Source organism: Saimiri boliviensis, chromosome 3 (genome assembly GCF_048565385.1).
Source record: "Saimiri boliviensis isolate mSaiBol1 chromosome 3, mSaiBol1.pri, whole genome shotgun sequence".
NCBI classification, from domain to species: Eukaryota; Metazoa; Chordata; class Mammalia; order Primates; family Cebidae; genus Saimiri; species Saimiri boliviensis.
The window spans coordinates 96,036,315-96,060,000 of NC_133451.1; the positions used below are offsets into that span (position 1 = coordinate 96,036,315).

The 23,686-nt window shown below is 35.2% G+C and overlaps 1 protein-coding gene and 1 long non-coding RNA gene across 2 annotated transcripts in view; one reads left to right on the plus strand and one right to left on the minus strand.

Annotated features, from left to right (window-relative positions):
* The window catches only part of LOC141583910 (uncharacterized), a 57,666-nt gene that overhangs the window by 20,043 nt on the left and 13,937 nt on the right, over positions 1-23,686 (plus strand). The window contains exons 3-5 of the long non-coding RNA XR_012516747.1: positions 4,626-4,861; positions 6,908-7,046; positions 12,763-12,766. This is a non-coding gene — a long non-coding RNA (uncharacterized LOC141583910). The remainder of the gene's footprint in view (positions 1-4,625; positions 4,862-6,907; positions 7,047-12,762; positions 12,767-23,686) is intronic.
* Positions 2,121-23,686, minus strand: part of TACR3 (tachykinin receptor 3) — a 113,630-nt gene continuing 92,064 nt past the window's right edge. The window contains exons 4-5 of the mRNA XM_003929495.3: positions 4,908-5,104; positions 2,121-3,384 (exon numbers count right to left, since the gene is read on the minus strand). Coding sequence (XP_003929544.1) covers positions 3,072-3,384; positions 4,908-5,104 — 510 coding nt within the window. The 3' untranslated portion in view covers positions 2,121-3,071. The remainder of the gene's footprint in view (positions 3,385-4,907; positions 5,105-23,686) is intronic.

Below are 23,686 nucleotides of genomic sequence, written 5' to 3' on the forward strand. Positions count from 1 at the left end.
TTTAAAGAGAATTCTTAAAATATGTAAGCCTTTTCGATTCTTTTCTATTTCTTTAAATGAATTTTGGATTTTTCTGATGCTGCTCTAAATCTAAAAACCTGGGCTGTTTTAACCATCTGCCTAGTAGTCTGAGCCAGTGTTTGCCTTTAAACAATGGAAAGATTCACACTGAACTTTATAAACAAAGGGTAGAGTTAATTTTTAAGGCAAATTCTTTCAAACCTTAGCAAATATGAAAACACTGGCATGACTATTTAAAATGAATCCCACCGAATTTGATTCTGTGGATTATTGGATAATTCTTACTGTCAAAATGCAGACAAAGGGGTGAAAATCTTCTCTCTCATATTTCACTCTTGTTTTATTATTATTGTTTAAATTTTTGTACTTAAAAAATCCTGCCTATAGGTCTCAGTTTCAGAGCCATGAGTAGTGAGTGAATGATGCCAGTTTTTCCTGAAAAGCATTGAAAAAATACTGTCTGAACCTTGAGTATTTCTGTGACACTAGAAGGGAGGTGTTCGGTAAGCAACACAACAATAAATATATTTACAGAAGCCAAACCAAACCAACAAAACAATTGACAAGGCCAATATTTTTCCTTAGAAATAAATGCCTTAGAAAATTCTACTAAATTTCTCTAATATGTGAAGGCCAGGAATTATATTTTTCAAATGTATAATACTTTGGTGGTGGCTGATGACATTAAATTTGAGGGCTAAACATATTTTACAGCTCAATACGGTCCCATATGACTAAAATACTAATTAATGCTAATATCACATCATTCATAAATTTTAAAACATGATAACTGTTTTTACACATTAGACTTTTTCTTGACACTTTTACATTGTATGATAAACATTCATATGTTTTAACAATGAACATTCAAAAACATTATATTCAAAAAATTAGATATTATATAATAATAAATTTCCTTATTTAAAACATGCACACAAGCTTCACAGACTTTATTGAGCACATGGCAATGCTGTAATGACTCATTATTTCAGTATTTGATTTTAATTATTTGAAGTTGTTGCATTCATAAAATGATTGAATGGATACTATTTGTGTGTTGTTATCATCAGAAGAAATTCATCTGGAACACATATCATTAGCTTGTTTAGACCTTAAACACTTCATAGCAATTGGATATTTCTGGTATTGCCTTCTAAATAGGGAAGAGGTTTGAGACACAGACCATGATATGCCATTGAATATTTGCTTTTCAAACATATTTTGTTGGTGGAGGCACAACAATAAAGTGTCAGAGAGTATTATTTTACACAAATATCTTTAAAAATCAAACTGAGTATTTTAAAGGAGAAGTTTGTACTACACATTCACATTCTCAAAAAGTTTCTGCTTTCTTGAGCAGGGTTGACAGTATCCTTAATTCAAGGAAAGATGATCTATAAGCACTAAGGTCTGGAAGATACTTTTTACACTTAAAAGTATTTCTCGTTATGTTATGGGTCTTAGAAATATGCTAGTATATATCTCCTTGTAGTAAAATTGATACTTTTTAGGACTATTATTTCTTTCTGATAAAACTTCCGAATAATCTAAGCAAATGAAAGAAAAGGTCTCTCTGTGGACGGATAAATGTTAGACTCACCCTCTTGCTCAGCTGGAATTAGTTAACATGTATCCGAACTATTGTGCAGATTTGTCTTCTAAGAGGTAACTCACCTTTCTACACCTTGCCTGGTTTACTCATATGTACCATATATTAGTATATTAGTATTTTTCTACTACATTTTCTTTTGTCACACTTACGACTGTTTTTTTTTTCCCCTAAGGAGTTGCCTTGAAGATATTTTCTGATACCTTCTACTAGTCCTTATTCTATTTTCAGTGAGGGGAGAGGAGGAGAACACATATAGGATTCTAGGATTCTTACCTTATTTATTGGAATGTACCTTTACTGTTTTATAATCTAGCTATTTTTAAAACTGTGAAAAATAAAGAGAATGATAGGATATATATATATATATATATATATATATATATATATATATATATATTTTTTTTTTTTTTTTGAGACACAGTCTTGCTCTGTCACCAGGCTGGAGTGCAGTGGTGCAATCTCAGTTCACTGCAACCTCCGCCTCCGGGGTTCAAGTGATTCTTCTGCCTCAGCCTCCCAAGTAGCTGGAACCATAGGCGCGTGCCACCACACCTGGCTAATTTTTTTTGTATTATTAGTAGAGATGGGGTTTCACTGTGTTGGCCAGGATGGTCTCCATCTCTTGACCTCATGATGCGCCCGCCTCGGCCTCCTGAAGTGCTGGGATTACAGGCGTGAGCCACCTCGCCCGGCACTTTATATTTTTAAGGTCCTAACTGACTACTTTTTAGCCTGGTATTTAAAAATATGTAATGGTCAAAAGTATATAATTTTTACAAATGTTACTTTCTCAGAAAAAATTATCAAGAGAATGACATGTACATTTGCCTAATGATTTAATTAGATTTTCTTTTCAGTTCAATACCATGGAAGAAATCTTTAAATCCTTAAACTTTTACATTTTACAAAATGAGTTTTCTTGAGCAAAGATTTTCAATTCCTACTTCTTGGGGTTAATTTTTTATTACTGTAGTGGGAAAATGATTCATTTACCTTTATTTTCACCCACTTTATTTCTCTAGGCAAAAAGTCCATTTTATATAGATTTTGTTTTCCTTAATTTACAACATTACATTTTAAAGAATCTTTAATCTCTTGGAAAAGCTATATGCTATTTTAATGTCACAAATGTATATTGCAATTTGTAAATAAGATAGACTGGAGAGTTTATAGGTATTTTTCAGACATATTTTTGTTTGTTGCATATAATAATATAGAGTTTTTAAATAGTAAATTTAAAACCCATTTTATTTTGTGTGGAAATTAACATTTTATTCGTGTCTTTGTCATCTTTATATCCTACCTTTCTCAGTTTGACCATAGCTGCCAAAAGTTGCCTTCTGTTTCTAGAGAGTATATAGGACAGGACTAATAAATAGGAGAATGGGGTCCTAGGCTGGCATGATGATGGCCTCATCTTTCACCTCAGGCAATGGAATTAAGAATATTCATCCACAGAGGTATAGGGTGAGCTTATGAAACTTGAAGTGGTAGAGGCAGATTTGGAATTCCTGTGGGAGCAGCCACTGAAGCTTGGGTCTGCTGGCGTTGCTCTTTTCCTCTGACTGGACTTGGCGTTGTCCGCATTGCTGGGGTCAAACACCACTGTCATGGACTCCATCCTGGTCACAGTGTACATACTGCTTTGCCGGGTTGGATGAAACCTGGTGGTCTTGAGCTCTAACTCATCATAGCTGGAAACTTCGATGAAAGGACACCAGCGAAACGCTCTCTTAAAGCCAGCTCGAAATCTGAGGAAAAGCAGGCCACAGAAAGAAAAAGTTATTTTTTCAAGCAGGTATGTGTTTCAGCTGCCACAGAAAATTCTATGTAAGGCAGTTACAACAACTCAGTTTTTGAGTTTTTATTTATTTATTTATTTATTTATTTATTTATTTATTTATTTTAGCCAAACTCTTAGAATTTTTGGCACAGTATTGTTAGTTTTTTTAGTTCTTGTTTGAATTGAATCTTAATTTCCCATTACTGAGAAGCATTGATTCCCAGCAATGAAAAGCATCTCATTCCTATCAGTGAGAAGTCATCAATAGCAAACACACAGCATCAGGTAATCCAGATGTTAAGGAAATTACATACTTTTCTAACATAATTTTACACATTTACGTAAGTATAATTGAATTAGGTTGGCTAGTTAAGGCACTTAAAAATGATATATTTCAAAATAGCTTCTTTCAGAAATGATTACACATTTATAAACTCTCATTTAATGTTAGAATTAATTGCTACTCTTGATGGTTTTATCTAATCATGTATGAAAGTGCAAAATCCTTATCTTTGTAAATCATTAAATAAAGTTGATTAAAAGTGGATGTACTTATTGTGGGGTGGCGGGAATTGGCATATGGCTTATGCAATTAGTGAAAAACAAAAAGCAAGAGTTAATTAAGTATTTATCAAACTTAAGGCACAGTGTGTTAGAGCCCCGACTGAGAAGAGAGCTAAGGATTTAATTTATGCGGTTACTTACATAAAGCCCCATTTCTACTTGTAAACAAAACATATTGGCTTAGTATAGGACTTCCCAGCCCTGTGAAATTTAACCCTACCCCTACATGTGCTGACCATACAACCAAGGTTTTTTTTTTAATCTGGAAAGCAGATTTTATCCTTTTTTTTCTAGTCTTACATTTGACTATAAATATTCTTTTAATTTTTTAACTTTATGCAAATCTTTCCCTTGACCACTGTGGCTTCTTTACAAGCCATCTCCATAGAGGCTGCATGCTCTCTTATCCCACCTCACAGCGCAGGAAGAAGACTGGAGTTTCTCCTGTTTTTACGAAACCTTCCACTTTGAAGTTTATAGAGTTACAACATCTCCTTTTAAATAAAGTCCACTCACATATGCCATCATCTCTCCATCTTATAGAAATTATTCAAGAATTTCTAGGAAGTATCTTCATTTTTTTTAAGGATTTTAGCATATTTTCAATTCTCCTTCAATCATGAGGGCACTCCTTTTTTATGGTAGGCAAAATTCTGAGGTTTTGGAAAAAGAAGTTGGCCCATAGAAAAAATCATCCACTTAGAACCCCAAACCATTGTTTGGGTCATGTAATTTTTAAGGTGGGATGCTTTATAAAGTGTGTGGAGGGGGTCTTAAAAGATAAAGCCTTGTGCCTCTCTCAGTGAATTCTTAAATGTTCTCTTCCTTCTGCATTTTGAATGTGCACCAAGAAACTGAAACATTTTATGTTTCCAGCGAAGGCAGGAGTGACAATCAACTTGCATTTCATAATTTTGTTTTTTTTACCTTTTATTCAGACAGCAGTAGATGATGGGATTGTACATGGTTGAGCTCATTGCCAGCCAAAAGCTAGCCAGGTAGACCTGCTGGATGTATTTCCATCTATTTAGTTGTTGATAGATTGCAGTGAGAATGAAGTAAATATGATAGGGCAGCCAGCAGATGGCAAATGTCATGACGACAATAATCATCATTTTGACAACCTTTAAAGAAAAAAAGGTCATTTTTGACAAATATAATACTCATTAAATGTAATAGTTACAATAGCTTATTGCAAACCATGCTTTTCTGCCAATACTGTTAAATACACAGTATGCCTAGGGAATAGTAAATATATTAAAAAATGGTGAAGCAATATAGGGACAGTTGCCAAAGATAAATCTCAAGAAAATATGCTATGTCACTATTCATTTCTACCTATCTAAGTGAATGGGTAGTGCTAACTCAAACACAGACAAGTATATTTTGATTGGCCTGAAGAAAATAAGTGTTTACAAAAATCTAGAGCATCTGGAGCAGAGAGAGGTAGGAGCTGGGATGTGGCTGTGTAACCTGCATTGTATGGTAGTGGAGACTTAATGACCAGGAAACTGACTGTTAAGTCACTATGGAGGTTTACTAAGCTGCCAGGATTGGGCTTGTTCATCAGTACTCTTTTCTTAGCCTGACTATAGTTTAAGACTATTCAGATTTCTTTAACACTCTGCTCACTAGGCAACCTTATGAATATTAATTTGGTTTCTCTTATTATCTGATATTGGGGAAGGTTTCCCCTAATAGTGATTATATGTAAATATTCACATTAATGTGAGGAAAATACCAACTTGAGGTTTGCAAGTAGGTTATTGGTTTATGTAACTGTTTTATGTATTAGCTTTTATGACTTTTGTAAGCATAGGCCATTTCCTTTGATTATATACTTCTGAATGATAATAACCTGGACAGGTCTAATCAAAGTAGAATGTCAGCTTTTATTTCTCTTCCACTAAGCTTAAAATTCCTAATGTCTTATCTTTTTCACTCCCAGCATCTATCACAGTCCCTGTTATATAGCTGGATATACATATATACAGAATGGATGAATAAGAAATGGCAATGTACAATTTGTAATAGCAGGTTGAATGAAGGATGTTTTGTGTCTCTAAATGAAATAAAATCTGTTCCACTGTGTTTATAAGAAAAGTAGAATCAAAGATATTAAACATTGAGCAGCTTAGCTTTGTATTAAAAATAATATTCTCTGAGTGTCTCATTTGATATTTCTCAGAAACAATCTATCTGCTAAGTATGTTCATGGCTCTTTTGGGGATTTGGGAATAGTAAAAATTTTAAAATAAGATACTTTAAGCAAAATAATTTTGAAGCTTACCTGCAGTCAGATTAAAACAAATCAGAGAAAGCTCTGATGTAAATGGCCTATGAGGCACCTCAGAACTAGAAAAATACAGTATTTATGAAATGGACTTGTCATTTGATTGCAAATTAGAGATTCAGATGAAAGTTGGCAAGGGTTAGTCAGGCGAGACGTGATTTTAAATATAGACAAAGCATGAAATGGATCAACTTGGAAGGTAACTCTTCCCTAAGGGCCAAATCACTGTACCATTCAGGTGACCAGCATTGAGCAGGTGGAAATTGGCCATCAGAGTTGAAAATCCAGGTCAACAGCTCACAGAATGTCATCACTGGACATACCATATAACATCTTTTGATTTTTTTCAGTGTTCTTCAAATTGCATTGCTTTATTCTGAAGAACTGCTTTTGTATTTCTGCATTTTATTTCTCAGATTTCCTATTCATAATTCACGTTTGTGAACAAGTGACATAATTTAATTTACATGTATGCAACATTTTACATATTTAACAATTAATTAATTGTTTTTCAATTGCACATTAGCAAACTGAGGCAAAAACCAAAATATTTTTTACTACTCTGATTCATATAACTAAGAAGTGTCTTTCTTTAAAACTCAGACTCTTAAGTCTTTTTACCCTCTATTTATAGTTAAAAACATCTATTGAATATCTTTTGAGTTTAGAATATAACATTGAGAAAAATAGTGATTGAGAACCAATTCCTTCCCCTGAAGTTTACAATATAATGAAAAAAATGTATAATCTAAATAAAAATGCATGCATTGAAAGTGAGGAGTGTGAACATGTGCAGATAAAATTTACGATAATATTTATGATAATGTACTAGTTTATTGTAGATTAAAATAACTCAATACATACCTACTAACTGTAGGCTCAGAGGATATAAGACTAAATGAAATGGGTCTGTTGATGATTTCATTGTTGAATTAATAAATATTCTACTATTTCTTGCACAGGATAGTTAAGCTACAGCTATAGATTATTCTCCATGGTTCCTTCCTCTACCTAGAACCCCTTCTAACCATGATTCCCAGGGTTTAAGCACCTCACCTCCTTCAAGCTGTTGTACAATTGTAATTTTTTTCTTTGAGTGCTATTCTGACCAACTGATTTAAAAATTGCAATCTGCCCTTCTAGCACTCCCAGAACCTCTTAGCTGGCTCTTTATGTTCAGTTTGTTATGTTTATTCTTTATTTTGTGTCTGCTGATGCTGGAATACAAAAGAGCAAGTATTTTCTGTTTCTTTTGTTCCTTTGTATACTTCAGGCACCTAGACTGGATTTCATATATAAAGCGTACTCAGAAATTTCTTAAGTGAACAAATAAAAGTGACTGTAAAACAAAAGAGACTGAAAGATACAGACAGTTAAGTAATGTCTAAGATTTTACTCAGTCATCAATTCCTAGTATCATTTGTTTTTCATTTAAAATGAACATGTGTATGTAAAATTAGCATGGCATTTACTGCTATTTCTGCTTTCAAGGCAAACACATTTAAAAAGAGAATGAGTCCAAACATAATATAACTTTTTAATGGGGCACATGAAAGCATTACATTTCATTTTAATCAAATGTTAAGAACAAGAAAAATATCTATGAGAATGTTAACAAAAATTTTATTTGAATCATTTTATACAGACTGACTACAAACTCCCTGTACAAAATTGCTTTCTGACAATTGCATAAGACCTACTAAGGCTATCAGAGTCCTTTTAGATAAATTTCAATTGTCAAAGTGCAAAAAGTTCAGAAAAACATGCAAAAATTAAAATGCATGTGGAAAATGGGACAGACTTCAGGTAACTTGTAACTCACATACAGAGGGCCTTGAGGACTTATGAAAGATTTATAAACACATTTTAAATTTTTTAAGAAAAGTTTAAAATACCCTACAGAAAATTTTTAAAGTAGAACAGCTGCTATAATATATTTTCTGTACAATTTCTATAAAATACTGTTACCTTAGCTCTCTGGGAAAAAAATCTTGTAGTGTTATTTCAGATGGTGAACTCTCTGGACCCTAATTTTGATGTGACTGTAAAAGAAGCTTTTTAGGTGGAAAAAATTGTCTTGCTTTGTGAAATGCTGAAATCACAAAATTGAAATCACCCTCCTCATAAAATGCCAAAGAAAAGAGCGCTTTGAAGCACAAAGCTTGAGAGCAATGATAAATGTGCAGATGCTATAAGCAGTTATCACTCTGTTGCATGGCTGAACAATGGCACTAGTGCAGACAAGCTATGAACTGTTAACGAGATAAAAGAATCAGTTGGTAACTTTCAGAAATTCATTTGACTTTTAGGCAAGATGACAATCTGGGACAGAGAAGGTTCAAATCTCTCATCATGTCTTAGTAATTTTATTAAGTGTGTAGTTACCTATTATCCTTGGAAACTTAAAAGCAGAATGAAGGAGGAAGGTGGAGACATGTAATGTAGCTCCTACAAAGTTATAGTGCCTGTCATTAGCAGTTAATAATCTAACTACATAGGCAGAATGGAACTGCATGTTGTCATAGATTAGTGAGAAAAAATTTTGGATACCTTTCCTTCATGTATCGAAGGGGAAAAATCTTAGATTTTTGTATACTATACAGATTAGACTAAAATGCCTACAGCTGTTATTACCATCACATTAAATTAGTGTAGTATGGATGATTTTGAGGTTTAGGTTGTAAAAGCAAAAATTAGTCTAGGAAATTAATTAAAATGCTGACAGCTATTTAGAAAACTCTAGGAGTCATGTTCTTTGGTACAGGATTTATTCTTTCTAAATGTTTGGAATAAAAATGATCAGCTTGGTGCAACAAAAAACAAAACAAAACTTTTTGTTTTGATTAGAGTCTCCTCAGAGCATATGTTTCAAAGAATTGTCCCATGGACCACACCCTACCGCTTGTTCATAACTGTCCTCTGCACAAATGTTCTCAAATGGACATTATTTTCCTTTAAGTGAAAATTACAGGCCATGTTATTCTAAGTATAAATTAGCAGACTAAAATAATATACTCAAGGGTAACATGTTTTAAAAAATTAATAAAACATATCAACATTAAAAGTATTACTTCATAGGCTATTTAGGTTTGGCGCTTGGTGCTTCCGTTTAAAAGACAAAAGAATTTCAGTCTCATATGAGATTGAAATAAGAACTTAGTAATACCTTTGCAAAGAGTTCAGGATGACTCAGAAGATAAATTTGGCCAGTAATTTCAGGATTGGGCGAAAATATAGGCACTTTATGTGAGTGTCATCTAAGAAATTGGACACTGTTGCCAAATCTCACTAACATGTACATTCAGTTAACATTTGCCTGGAGCAATTCCTATAAGAAATTATGTCAAGCCTAAGCAAAGGAAAAAACCTGTGTGCATATATATGTGATTATTGGAAAATATTTTTTGTGTGTATGTGTTGTGTTGTGTTTGTGCTCTACTTCTTTACATTTCATTAGTCACATTTTCTTTTTAATGTAATTCTATGTTTTCATTGTAAACTTGATCTTTGAGAGCACCATAAGATTTTAGGCCTATAATGATATGAAACCAAAGGAAAAGATGGAACCACAGAAAGCAAGACAAGATTGATGGCATTAGAAAAGTAAGCACATTAAAGATTGATTTTATGGCATGCTAGTTAGAGATGAAAATTTATAGAGTCCTTTTATGGGCTGAATTGTGCCCCTTGCAAAATTCATATGTCGAAGTTCTAACTCCTGCTACCTTGGAATGTGACTATACTTAGAGTCTTTAAAAAAGGAATTTCGTTAAAATTAGGCCATTAGCATGAACCCCAATTTGATATGACTGGTGTCCTTACACAAAAAAGACACAGGAAAAAGGAAATAGATACAGAAAGGGAAGACCATGTAAAGACAGAGAGAAAGATGGTCATCTGTATGCTAAGGAGAGATGTCTTTGAAGAAACCAACCCCACTGTCACTTTGATACTGGACTTCTAGCTTCCAGAATTGTGAGAAAGTAAAATTCTATTTTTAAAGCCACCCAGTTTGTGGTATTTTGTTATGGAAGCCCTGGAAAAATAATACAAAATTTGATAATGAGAGGTGAGATGCTACTGTAACAAATGCCTAAACATGCGAAAGAGGCTCTGAGACTGGGCAATTGATGATACAGGCTGGAAAAATTCTGAGATGTAAGAAAAACCCTAGATTTCTTTGAAGAGACTGTTAGTAGAAAGATAAACACCAAAGGCAATTTTAATGAGGTATCACAAGAAAAAGACAAGAGCAATAGAGTAAGATTTTTATAGTCTCACAGAGACATATCACCATAAATAGAATATTGACAGAAATATGAACATTAAAAGTGCTTCTTGTGAAGTCTCAGATGTAAATGAAAAAATGTTATTGGACTCTGAAAAAAAGGTAATTATTGTTATAAAGCAACAAAGAACTTGGTCAAATTGTGCTCTAATATTTTGCAGAAAGTAAAATTTTTAAGTGATGAACTTGGATATTTAGCTGAGAAAATTTCTAATCAAAGTGTTGGAGGTATGTCTTGGTTCCTACTTCTAGCAAATTGTTAGAGGAAAGAAATGAATTGAAAAGACATTTGTTCTCTATGAAGTTTAAGGTTTTTTTTTTTCCCAATTCTGTGAAGAAATTCATTGGTAGCTTGAGGGGGATAGCATTGGAGGGATAGCATTAGAAGAAATATCTAATGTAGATGATGGGGAGATGGATGCACCAAACCACCACCATGGCACATGTATACCTATGTAACAAACCTGCATGATCTGCACATGTACCCCAGAACTTAAAGTGTAATATATATATATATATATATATATATATATATATATATATGAAAAGACATTTGTAAGCAAAAAAGAATCAGAATTTAAATATCTGGAAAATTTTCAGCCGATCCATATTGTAAAAATTGAGAAAGCATGTTCTAGAGCAAACACTAAAGGTATGAGTGGATAATCATTTGATAAAGAGATTCTAGGAATGTGACCTATGGATCTAATCAAGTATCTCTGCAGAAGACAGGAAAAAATTATGGGATTATACTAGTAGAAATGCTGCCAGATTTGGACTGAAGGGGACAGATACAGGGTGAAATTAAGGAAGGCATCCAGACTTCTGTGATTCTATAGGACAGGCCAACAGAGCTGCCCAGCTACAAACATGTATTATCCTTCAAGAAAAAAGAACAATGACCCTAAAGGTCAATCAGAGGTTGGCAGGGTTGCCGCTGCCAACATGGGCCCAGAGCACACAGGCTGTGAGGTAGGGCTGTCTCCTCTTTCAGGCCAAATGGTTGGAATGCTGCCCAGGGCTGAGCCAACAAAGATTTTTTAGCATTAATATATAATGAAATTTGTCCTACTAGATTTCAGATTTGCTTGGGATCCGTCACCCCTTTCCTCTTTCTGATTTCTCTCTTTTGTAATAAAAATGTCTATTCTATGACTTTCCCACCATTCCATTTTGGAAGCAAGTAACTTTTCTGGTTTCACAGGTTCAAAGCTGTAGATAAATTTTGCTTGAGGATGAATCATACCTGGAGTCTCACCCATATCTCAATTAGATGACAATATAAATAAGCCTTTTATTTAGATTTGATGCTGGAATGGGTTAAGACTTTTGGGATGAGGTGAATATATTTTGCACAAGAAAAGGACAGAAATATTAGGGGGTGAGTGGACAGAGTGTTGTAGGCTGCATTGTAGCCTTTCCAATACTTTAACGTATTCTCTACATTAAAGTCCCAATTCCCAGTAACTGAGAATGTGACTATATTTTGATAATGTCTTTAAAGAGGTACTTAAGATGAGGTTATTAGGGTGGGCACTAAACAATATGTCAGGTATGTTTAAAAGAAGAGATTAGTACAGACACATGGAGCGAAGAACATGGGAAGACATGGGGTTGCAGACTTCTGCAAAACAAGGAAAGAGGTTGCAGAAGAAGCCAACCCTTTTGACGCTTTGAGCTTGTACTTCTAGCCTTTGGAATTATGAATATGTTTTTGTTGTTTAAGCCACTCAGTCTATGGTATTTTGTTATGGCAGCCTGAACAGACATCTCAAATACAATGTTTGATATGCCAAGGACAGTACACAACAGGGCTTAATCTCAGCAAAGTAGGAAGCATAATACTGTACAGAGTTCCAGTAAAGATGAAGATTTCCAGAATGGTTTGGATTGCCTGGAATTGCCTTCAGTGACACAAGGGATATATCGGGATTACTATTTCCTTTATTTGAGCCTTTCTTAGGTTATACATGGTCTTCCTTTAGAGGTGAATACCTAAGTGTGATAATTGAGAAGCCCTTTGCTTTAATCAAAGGAACTACTAAAATTTCCATATCTTTTCTGGCTAATTTAGCCAGAAAACAACTTCTATTCTTTAGAAAAATAATAGATTATTTGGATGCCTTAAGGATGTGGAGAAATAGGAACACTTTTAGACTGTTGGTGGGAGTGTAAATTAGTTCAACCATTGTGGAAGACAGTGTGGCGATTCCTCAAGGACCTAGAAATAGAAATTCCATTTAACCCAGCAATCCCATTACTGGGTATATATCCAAAGGATTATAAATTGTTCTACTATAAGGACACATGCACGTGAATGTTCATTGCTGCACAGTTTACAATAGCAAAGACCTGGAACCAACCCAAATGCCCATCGATGATAGACTGAACAGGGAAAATGTGGCACATATACACCATGGAATATTACGCAGCCATCAAAAATGATGAGTTCATGTCCTTTGTAGGGACATGGATGAACCTGGAAGCCATCATTCTCAGCAAACTGACACAGGAGCAGAAAATCAAACACCGCATGTTCTCACTCATAGGCGTTTGTTGAACAATGAGAACACATGGACACAGGGAGGGGAGCACTACACGCTGGAGGGAAATAGGGGAGGAACAGCAGGGGGTGGGGAGTTGAGGGGGGGATGGCATGGGGAGAAATGCCAGATATAAGTAAGGGGGAGGAAGGCAGCAAATCACACTGCCATGTGTGTACCTATGCAACAATCTTGCATGTTCTTCACATGTACCCCAAAACCTAAAATGCAATTTAAAAAAATAGACTTATTTATCAGTATTTCAGGCATCCAAATAAGACCAATTTTGAAAAGAATTTTTAAAAAGTTAAATGTGGTTTATCTTAAAGGTATACATATAGAAAATTAACACAAAAATGTAATGAGTGTACTATTCATAACATATAGACAAAATATGTAAGAATACTAATTCATTATGAACTATAAGAAAGTAGTAAAGTGGTCTTTTAATAGGAATGGAATTTGGAATGGAATTTTGTATGCTTGATCTTAGCCAAAAGGCCGAGAAGGGATGAGTATGAAATTTTTTGTTCATTGTCTTCTGCTCTTACTCATGGAGGTGGGCTGGGTTGTTACATTGTAACTGGGCAACAATGGAGACATTGTTGTCAATGCTCCTGCCTCTGTATTGTAAGTTTCTGTCTTACAAATTCTACAAGGTATCACAGTGTTTTCAAATTTGCCCTCCTGTGTTTTATTTAAAAACTTTCTCATCCTACTTTTCAACCATCAATTTCCATATCTTTTCCTTTATTACCTTCCTGCCATCAATTTCTGTTGATACTGATTCTTTGTTACAGAATGCAATGCTCAGCACTATGGAGTGCTTTATTCTATACATTGGCCAGGTGGTTTTAACAACCATTTTGAGAATAATCAGAAGAAAATCACACAGTTACATTATACTTTGAGAGAGGTAAAGTCAAGGGCATATTTAAGGGTAAGCCCTGAGAGATGAGTCAGTGGAGTCATGCCCATTATTGATTTCAGTAAAAGGTTTAGTTATATTTTTAAATTCATTTAAAAAACTTTAAAATACATGAGCTTATTTAATCCTTAAAATAAACTTTTGTCTATCTTAATATATTAATACTTTCTCCATTTTATGGATGAGGAACTTAACATTAAGAAGGTGCAGTGATTTCTCAAGATCCCAAAGGCAAGTTCAGTGCTAGGATGACCAGGTTTCTTAATTTCTGATTAGCTAAAACTCATTTTGTATCCATTGTGCTTCTCAACGTGGTACCGTTTTAGAGGGACTTCCCCGGAGTCTGGTTTTCCTGCCTCAGAGGGCTAGGGCTCTTCGTTCAGTTTCCCGCCCGCGGGCCAGGTAGGGCTCTTTGTTCCACCTTCTCTGAGGACAAGCCAGGTAGGGCCCTTTGTCTCCGAATTTCCAGTGCTGGCTTTGAAGGACAGGGCTCTGTGACTCAGTTATAAAACAAGTAGCCAATCCAGTAACAGAGCTTTGAAAGAACTCCTCTCATTAGAGGGGAACATGAACCGGGAGGGAATAACTCAGGAGTTAAAACTCCAGCCACCCGCTGTCTGAACGGATTCCTCTCCAGATCCCCTCCCACTAAAGCGTGGGAGCTGTCCTTTCGCTCTGCCTAATAAACTGCACTTTGCCTACTCTTTGGGTCCACAGGTTTTACTCCAGCTGTCAAACTCACCCGCCTCTGGGGTCCTTTCCCCATTCTTCAAGTTAGGAAGGCCAAGAACCTAAGTGCTGTCTCTCATTCCTGCTTCCTTTGTGGCCTACAGGCTAGGACTTCTGGTTTTCACCCAGGTGGCTGGGGGTTTGACTCCTGGTGTGGAAACCAAGGAATCTTTTTGCAGTTTTACTCCTCCAGCAACATCAAGACTGTTAGAAACACTCCCTGTTTCTTTCTTCACTTATCATACCCAGTCACAGAATCTTTTCTCTAAGGAACAGCTCATTTAAAGTTTACGTGAGAGGAGATGTTTTCCTAAAGCAGGAAGGTGAAAGAGTAAGAAAAGAAGTTGAGATAGTGGAGTGAAGATGGCAGCTTATGGTTGAAGACTTACTTATTTAACTCTACATGAATACAGATAGGTTTAACTGAACTAAAAACTGTGAAAGAGGGACATGGCATTTTAAATATTTTATGTGCTCATATGGTACAATCGACTTCCATGTAATATGTATTTAAAGACAAATGGATAATACGTATAAATCATTGACAACCTCACATATTCATTAGATTATACTAAATTACACTAGCAGTCATGCAAAGAGGGGAGGAAGGGGAGGAGGCAGGAGGGAGAAAATTAACCACAAACCCCCATGCAAGAAGAAAAGAAAACAATATTTTTCTAGTACGTAGTTAATGGTGTCACTCCTCCAAACCTTAAAATCTTACTAAAACTGATCTTGCCACATGCTGTAATGAAGAACAGTCAAACAAAGCCACTCTGGAATGAAGCAGGTGTGCTGAAAGCACTATGTTCATCTCAAATTAATAGCTAATTAATTTAAGATCCTTTGACATCCATGAAAAGGGAGAAAGGCAAGAGGACTTCTGCTTCAATTACCTTTTCTGGAGAAGAGGGTAAAAAAGAGAAAACAGCTGCAAACTGTTGCCAGCTTACTGAGAACATGGCATAGGGTCACCTCATCCCTCTTATTCCTCTTATCTCAGGAGTTTCAGGGAGAGATCTTATGTTTTGAAAGTATGACTGGCCAGGTAGAAAAGGCCAGGCTGAAACCCTTTGTCAGCCCAAGAGATATGTTTTGCTATATGTTGATACAACTCAGCTTTTAATTTAATTAATTAATTAATTAATTAATTAATTTGAGACAGAGTTTCTGTCTTGTTGCTCAGGCTGGAGTGCAATGTGGTGCGATCTGGCTTACTGCAACCACAACCTCCTGGGTTCAAGCAATTCTCTTGCTTCAGCCTCCAGAGTAGCTGAGATTACAGGCATGCACCACCACACCCAGCTAATTATATATTTTTAGTAGAGGTGGGGTTTTACCATGTTGATCAGACTGGTCTCGTTTGTAGTATGATGTCCTCATTTGTAGTTATGATGAAGTAAATCTTCTGTGATTTGGACATGCTTATCCCTTTCCCTGGAGTGTCCTGATATCTTTTTTTTTTTTTTTTTTTTTTTTTGCTTACTAAATACTCTATCCCTCCTTTGGGAGGTCAACTCAGGTTCACCTCTCTAAATAACTTCTTGAGGAGAGTTCAGATTACCTAATGGCCGGCCATCAAGCAGACTATGTGGAGGCAAAACTCCATCTGAGGAATTCATTAGTAATTAGACTTCTTTATTATCTACAGCCTGTACAAGGGTTCTTTCCCCCTAATTTTTAAGTAACTAGAATTTCTATACATCTGCAGAATGCATGCACGTTGAAACTCATTGTGCAACCCTTACTGACATACTGACGCTGAAACATCTACAAATGTAATAATTTACCATAACCTATGTGACTAATGTGGTTCAAATTACCCCTAAGTTCTCTCTTTAAGGTCCATAAATACCCCTAAGGAAAATCCACCACAGTGTGCTCAGTCCTTTCTTGCTGATGTGACCCACTGCACTCTGCTGCAGCATTATTTTCTATTTAATAAAATTTTCCTTTTTCAACCTATGCAATCAGTAAATTCTTATTACCTGTGAGCCAACCAGTTTCTGTTCCTGGGGCTCTGACACCACATCTGGTGTCACCACTTCCTTTAATTTCTTCAGACAGGCAGCATTAGGTAATAACCCTTAATTAGATTTATTTAGCAAGTCATATTTATATTTTGTAACACAGATATGTGGTATTGTTAAGCACGTTTCTGTTTCTTTTAGTCCAGATCATGGCTTATGCATTATTCATCTTTGTGCCCTCAGAAATTAGCATAGTTCTTGATATTTGAATTTTGAAGGTATCTTTTGATTTTTGGAGGTATCTTATTTTCTGACCCAGTTATGAACATTTTAATTACAGGAAGCATTATGTATTTATTTATATCTTACCAGTGTTTAGCATTATCATGCTCATAATAAAAATTTAAAAATATTATCTAAAATGAATAAAACAAAAGTACTTTTATATATTTTTAATTTAAAATAAAATAGTCTTTATTGCTCTTAATTTTTGTTTTAGTAGGATGGATGTTTGGAAAGAATAGCCATTTGAGCCATGTGATAATATAGGCTTAAGAAAGAAGGAAAATTGTTTTTGTTTACTTAATTTATTGTATCCTTAGTTTGTACATATAGAGAATATTGACTTGAAATATAAATTTTAGAGCCAATGGTCTATAGAAGACATTTAATGCCCCAGGAATGAATGAAATTACTCAGATAATAAAGAATAAGAAATAGTCTAGACTAAGCCCCAAATAACTCAGATATTTTGAAGTCAGATAGAGACAAAGAGCTGGAAAGGATATGAGGAATGAGTAGTTAAAGATTTGACAAGAAAACTATAAAGTGGTCAAAAACATCAATACAGGGTTTTCCTCTCCTTTAGGAGAGAGGATTGCCACTCCTGTAAAATGTTGCTCAAAGTTTTAGTAAAATAAGAAATGACAGTTCCCATGGAGACAAATGTTGAACTGAACAAGAGCACCTCTGGTGGAGTTGTGGAGTCAAAATCTAAATGGAAAGGTTTAAAGTGTGAATGAAATATTTCTGTGTACATACCTAAAAGAAAACAAATCATTCTATTAAAGTGGCACATGCACTCATATGTTCATTATTATGCTATTCACAATAGGAAAGACATGGGATTAACCTAGGTGCCCATCAATGATAGACTGGATAAAGAAAATGTGGTGCATATACACCATGGGAAACTACATAGCAATTAAAAGGAATAAAATAATGTCCTTCGCAGTAACATGGATGCAGCTGGAGGCTATAATCCTAAATGAATTAAAACCAAAACAGAAAACCAAACACCACTTATTCTCACTTGTAAGTGGAAGCTAAACATTGAGCATACATGGACATAAAAATGGGAACAATAGTTTTAAGCTCATGAGCAAATTCAGCAATGTCTCAGGATACAAAATTAATGTGTAGAAATCACAGGAATTCCTATACACCAATAACAGACACACAGAGAGCCAAATCATGAGCAAACTCTGATTCACAATTGCTACAAAGAGAATGAAATACCTAGGAATACAGCTAATGAAGGATGTGAAGGACCTCTTCAAAGAGAACTACAAATCACTGACCAAGGAAATAAGAGAGAACACAAACAGATGGAAGAACATTCCATGCTCATGGTTAGGAAGAATCAATATTGTGAAAATAGCCATACTGCCCAAAGTAATTTGTAGATTTAATGCTATCCCTGTCAAGCTACCACTGACCTTCTTCACAGAACTGGAAAAGACCACTTTAAACTTCATCTGGAACCGAAAGAGAGCCTGCAGAGCCAAGACACTTTTCAAAAGAGGACATATATGAGGCCAACGAACATATGAAAAAATGCTCATCATCATTGGTTATTAGAGAAATGCAAATCAAAACCACACTGAGATATCATCTCATGCCAGTTAGACTGGTGATCATCAAAAAATTGGGAGACAACAGATGCTGGAGAGGATGTGGAGAAATAGGAACACTCTTACCTAGTTGGTGGGAGTGTAAATTAGTTCAACCATTGTGGAAGACAGTGTGGCAATTTCTCAAGGATCTAGAAATAGAAATTCCAAGTGACCCAGCAATCCCACTATTAGGTATATACCCAAAGAACTATAAATCGTTCTACTATAAAGACACATGCACACGTATGTTCATTACAGCCCTGTGTACAATAGCAAAGACCTGGAACCAACACAAATGCCCATCAATGATAGACTGGACAAAGAAAATGTGGTACATACACACCATAAAATACTACGTAGCCATAAAAAAGGATGAGTTTGTGTCCTTTGCAGGGACTTGGATGAATCTGGAAACCATCATTCTCAGCAAACTGACCCAAGAACAGAAAGCCAAGCACCATATGTTCTCACTCATAGGTGGGTGTAAAACAACGAGAACACGTGGACTCAGGGAGAGGAGCATCACACACAGGGGACAGTTGGGGTGCATAGGGGAGAGACAATGGGGGGTGGGGAGGGAGGGGAGGGGAGGGAGGGATAACATGGGGAGAAATGCCAGATATAGTATGCACCGAAAGTAAAATAAATTTAAATAATAATAATAAATCGCTGATTAGTAATTTAAAAAAAGAAAATATGTATGATTTAGGAATGAATGCATTGTTTTCTGATCAAATTCATTCCTCACCAGTTTAGCTAGTGACATTTTTCATGATCTATTAATTTATTGATTTCATAAATATTTATTTAGCATGTTCTATGCACTAGCTATGTCTGTAGGCACACTGAGCACTAGTTATTTTTTAAAGACTGAATAGCATTTTATTTATGTATATAATCATATTTTCTTTAACCATTCATCTCATGGTAGACACCTAGTATTAAGAAACTAGGAGACAATAGATGAAATTAGATTTCTGACCATGTAACTAACAAATCCATTTGATATAGTCTCCACAATGACACCTTTTTATTACAATGAGGAAATGTCTACCTCCCCAAAATTTGCAAATCCGTTTGCTCATACTCTGTTAGAAAGCATAAGCTTTCAGCTGTATTTGATGACCTATAGGCTTATTCCAATAGCATTCAAACACCTTTCAGTTTGTTTAATTTTAGAAAATTATCTTTTGATCCTCTACCTAGTTTCCAATTTATGTCCTTCCATTATAACCCATGAAAACATCTAAAATGGTTGTTTATGGAATACAACTAACAAAGGATGTAAAGGACCTCTTCAAGGAGAACTACAAACCACTGCTCAATGAAATAAGAGAGGACACAAACACATTCCATGCTTATGTTTAGGAAGAATCAATATTGTGAAAATGGCCATAATGCCCAAAGTAATCTGTAGATTCCATTTGGCCCAGCAATCCCATTACTGAGTATATGCCCAAAGGATTATAAATCATTCTATTATAAAGAGACATGCATACGTATGTTCATTGTGGCACTGTTTACAATAGCAAAGACCTGGAACCAACCCAAATGCCCATTGATGATAGACTGGACAAAGAAAATGTGGCATATATACACCATGGAGTACTATGCAGCCATAAAAAATGAGGAGTTTGTGTCCTTTTTAGGAACATGGATGAATCTGGAAACCCTCATTCTCAGCAAAGTGACACAAGAACAGAAAATCAAGTGCATGGTCTCACTCATAGGCAGGTGTTGAACAATGAGCACCAGATCAATTTCTGAGCACTTTCAATTTTATAGAAAATATATATGATTTGCTGTTTTGATTACTGTAGCCTTGTAGTATAGTTTGAAGTCTGGCAGTGTGAGGCCTCCGGCTTTGTTCTTTTTGCTTAGGATTGTCTAGGCTATTCGGGGTCTTTTGTGATTCCATATGAAGTTTAAAGTGGTTTTTTTTTCAGTTCTGTGGAGAAGGTCATTGGTAGCTTGATGGGGATAGCATTAAATGGAATTTCTATTTCTAGATCCTTGAGAAATCACCACACTGTGTTCCATAATGTTTGAATTAATTTATACTCCCACCAACAATGTAAAAGCATTCCTATTTCTCCACATCCTCTCCAGCATCTATTGTCTACAGATTTTTTAACGATCACCATTCTAACTGGTGTGAGATGGTCTCTCAATGTGGTTTTGATTTGCATTTCTCTAATGACCAGTGATGAGCATTTTTTCACGTTTTCTGATCTCATAAATGTTTTCTTTTGAAAAGTGCCTATTCATATCCTTTGCCCACTTTTGAATGGGTTCGTTGGTTTTTTTCTTGTAAATCTGCTTTAGTTCTTTGCAGATTCTGGATAATAGCCCTTTGTCAGATGGGTAGATTGTGAAAAAATTTTTTCCATTCTGTTGGTTGCTAGTTCACTCTAATGATTGTTTTTTTCACTGTGCAGAAACTCTTAAGTTTATTGCCTAAGTTTTCTTCTAGGGGTTTTATGGTGTTAGGTCTTATGTTTAAATCTTCAATCCATCTGGAGTTAATTTTAGTGTAAGGTATAAGGAACGGGTCCAGCTTCATCTTTCTGCACATGGCTAGCCAGTTTTCCCAACACCATTTATTAAACAGGGAATCCTTTCCCCAGTGCTTGTTTTTGTCAGATTTGTCACACATCAGTTGGTTGTAGATGTGTGGCATTGGTTCCGAGGCCTCTGTTCTGTTTATTGGTCTCTATCTCTGTTTTGGTACCAGTACCATGCTATTTTGATTACATGGGCACAGGGAGGGAAGCATCACACACTGGGGTATGTTATGGGGTGGCTAGGGGAGAGGTGGCAGGGGTGGAGAGGTTGGGGAGAAATAACACTGGGAGAAATGCCTGATGTAGGTGATGGAGGGATGGAGACAGCAAACCTCCATGGCGCGTGGTATACCTATGCAACAGTCCTGCAAAATATGCACATGTACCTCAGAACTTAAAGTAAAATAAAATAAAATGGGAACATAGATACTCCAGACTACTAGAGCAGGAGAAAAGGGAGCATGGGTGGGAAAACTGCCTACTGGGTTCTATGCTCATTACCTGGGTGATAGTATGGCCAAAAATATGAAGGGTACAATAGGGAATGGCACAGTATAATGAATATCGTAGCACAGTCTTCATTATGCTATGTAGTTATCTTTGATAAGCTACTAATAGAAAAAGATGGATATTTGTTGGCCTTGTTCACTGCATTCTATTTCAACAGTGGCCAAAAAACTATTTCCATATACAAATATTTTTGTAGACTGTAATATTGTGTCATTGTAGATTTATTCACACCCTGAAGCAAATGTAAGTCAAAATACATGTTCTAGAAACTTGTGCTGTCTTCCCTCAACATCAGCAGTGCAAAAAGAAAGAAATTGCTTTTTGTTCTAAGAAATAACTCAAAAAGGGACAACATAAAAGTACATTTGGTTTTCTATTTTTATGTTTTATTTTGTTTATAATTAATAGATAATAATTATACATGTTTGTGGGATAGTGCGATGTATATATATATATATATATATATATATATATATATATATAATGAAATGATCATATCAGGGTAATTTATCTCAAACATTTGCCATTTCATTGTAGTGAAAACATTCAAAATCCTCTTTTATAGCTATCTTGAAATGTACAATACATTATTCTTGACTATAGACAACCTGCTGTGCAATAGAACATGACAACTTATTCTTCCTATCGAACTGTAAATTTGTAGCTCTTAGCCAACCTCTAACCATCCTCTCTCCTGCCAATCTCCCCAGCCTCTGGTAGCCACTATTCTACTGGTGATTAGTGAGAAGTAACCGTTCACTACTTCTATGAGGTAAACTTTTTTAGATTCCATATATGACTGAAATCCTGTGGTATTTGCCTTTCTGTGTTGGCTTAACATAATGTCCTCTAAGTTCATGCATGGGTTACACACCTTGGCTATTATGAATAGTGCTGCAGTAAATATAGGAGTGCGGGTATCTCTTCAACATGCTAATATCACTGCCTTTGAGTATGTACCTTGTAATGAGATTGCTGGATCATATGGTAGTTCTGTTTTTAATTGTTCAAGGAACTTCCATATTATTATCCATAAAGGCTATACTAGTTCACATTCAGTCCCACCAATAGTCTGTAAGAATTCTTTTTTCCTGTGCATCTTTGCCAGCATTTGTTACTTTTTGATAATAGCCATTCTAACTGGGATGAGATTATATCTCATTGTAGTTTTAATTTGTGTTTCTCTGATAATTAGTGATGTTAAGCATTTTGCTTTCATATACCTGTTGACCCTTTGTATGTCTTCTTTCGAAAAATATCTATTCAGAACCTTTGCCCATTTTTAAATATTATTATTACTATTACTTTTGCTATTGAGTTGTTTGAGTTCCTTATATATACTCTGAATATGAACTACTTGTCAGAGGCATAGTTTGCAAATATTTTCTCCAATTCTGTAGATGGTCCTTTTACTTTATTTCCTTTGTCGTACAAAAGCTTTTTAGTTTGACATCATTTTATTTGCCTATTTTTGCTTTTGTTTCTCTGCTTTTGAAGTCTTATTTAAAAAATTCTTGCCCAGATCAATGTCATAAATCATTTCCTCATACATTCTTCTAGTAGTTTCAGTTTTGGGACTACATTTCCATCTTTAATCCATTTTGAGTTGATTTTTCTAAGTGTTGAGAGATGGCAGTCTAGATTCATTCATCTGCATATGCATAGCCAGTTTTCCAAACCCCATTTATTAAAGAGAATGTCCTTTCCACAGTGTGTGTTCTTGGCGCACTTGTTAAAAATCAGTCAGTGTAAATGTGTGAATTTATTTCTGGGTTCTCTAATCTGTTCCATTGCTATATGTGTCTGTTTTATGCTAGTACCATGCTGCTTTCACTACTTTTGTTTTGTAGTATGTTTTAAGCACAGGTAGTGTAATGCCTCCAGCTTTGTTCTTTTTGTTCAAGATTGCTTTAGCTATTCAGGGTCTTTTATAGCTTTACGAAAATTTTAGAATTGTTTTTCCTACTTATGTGAAAAAATTCACTG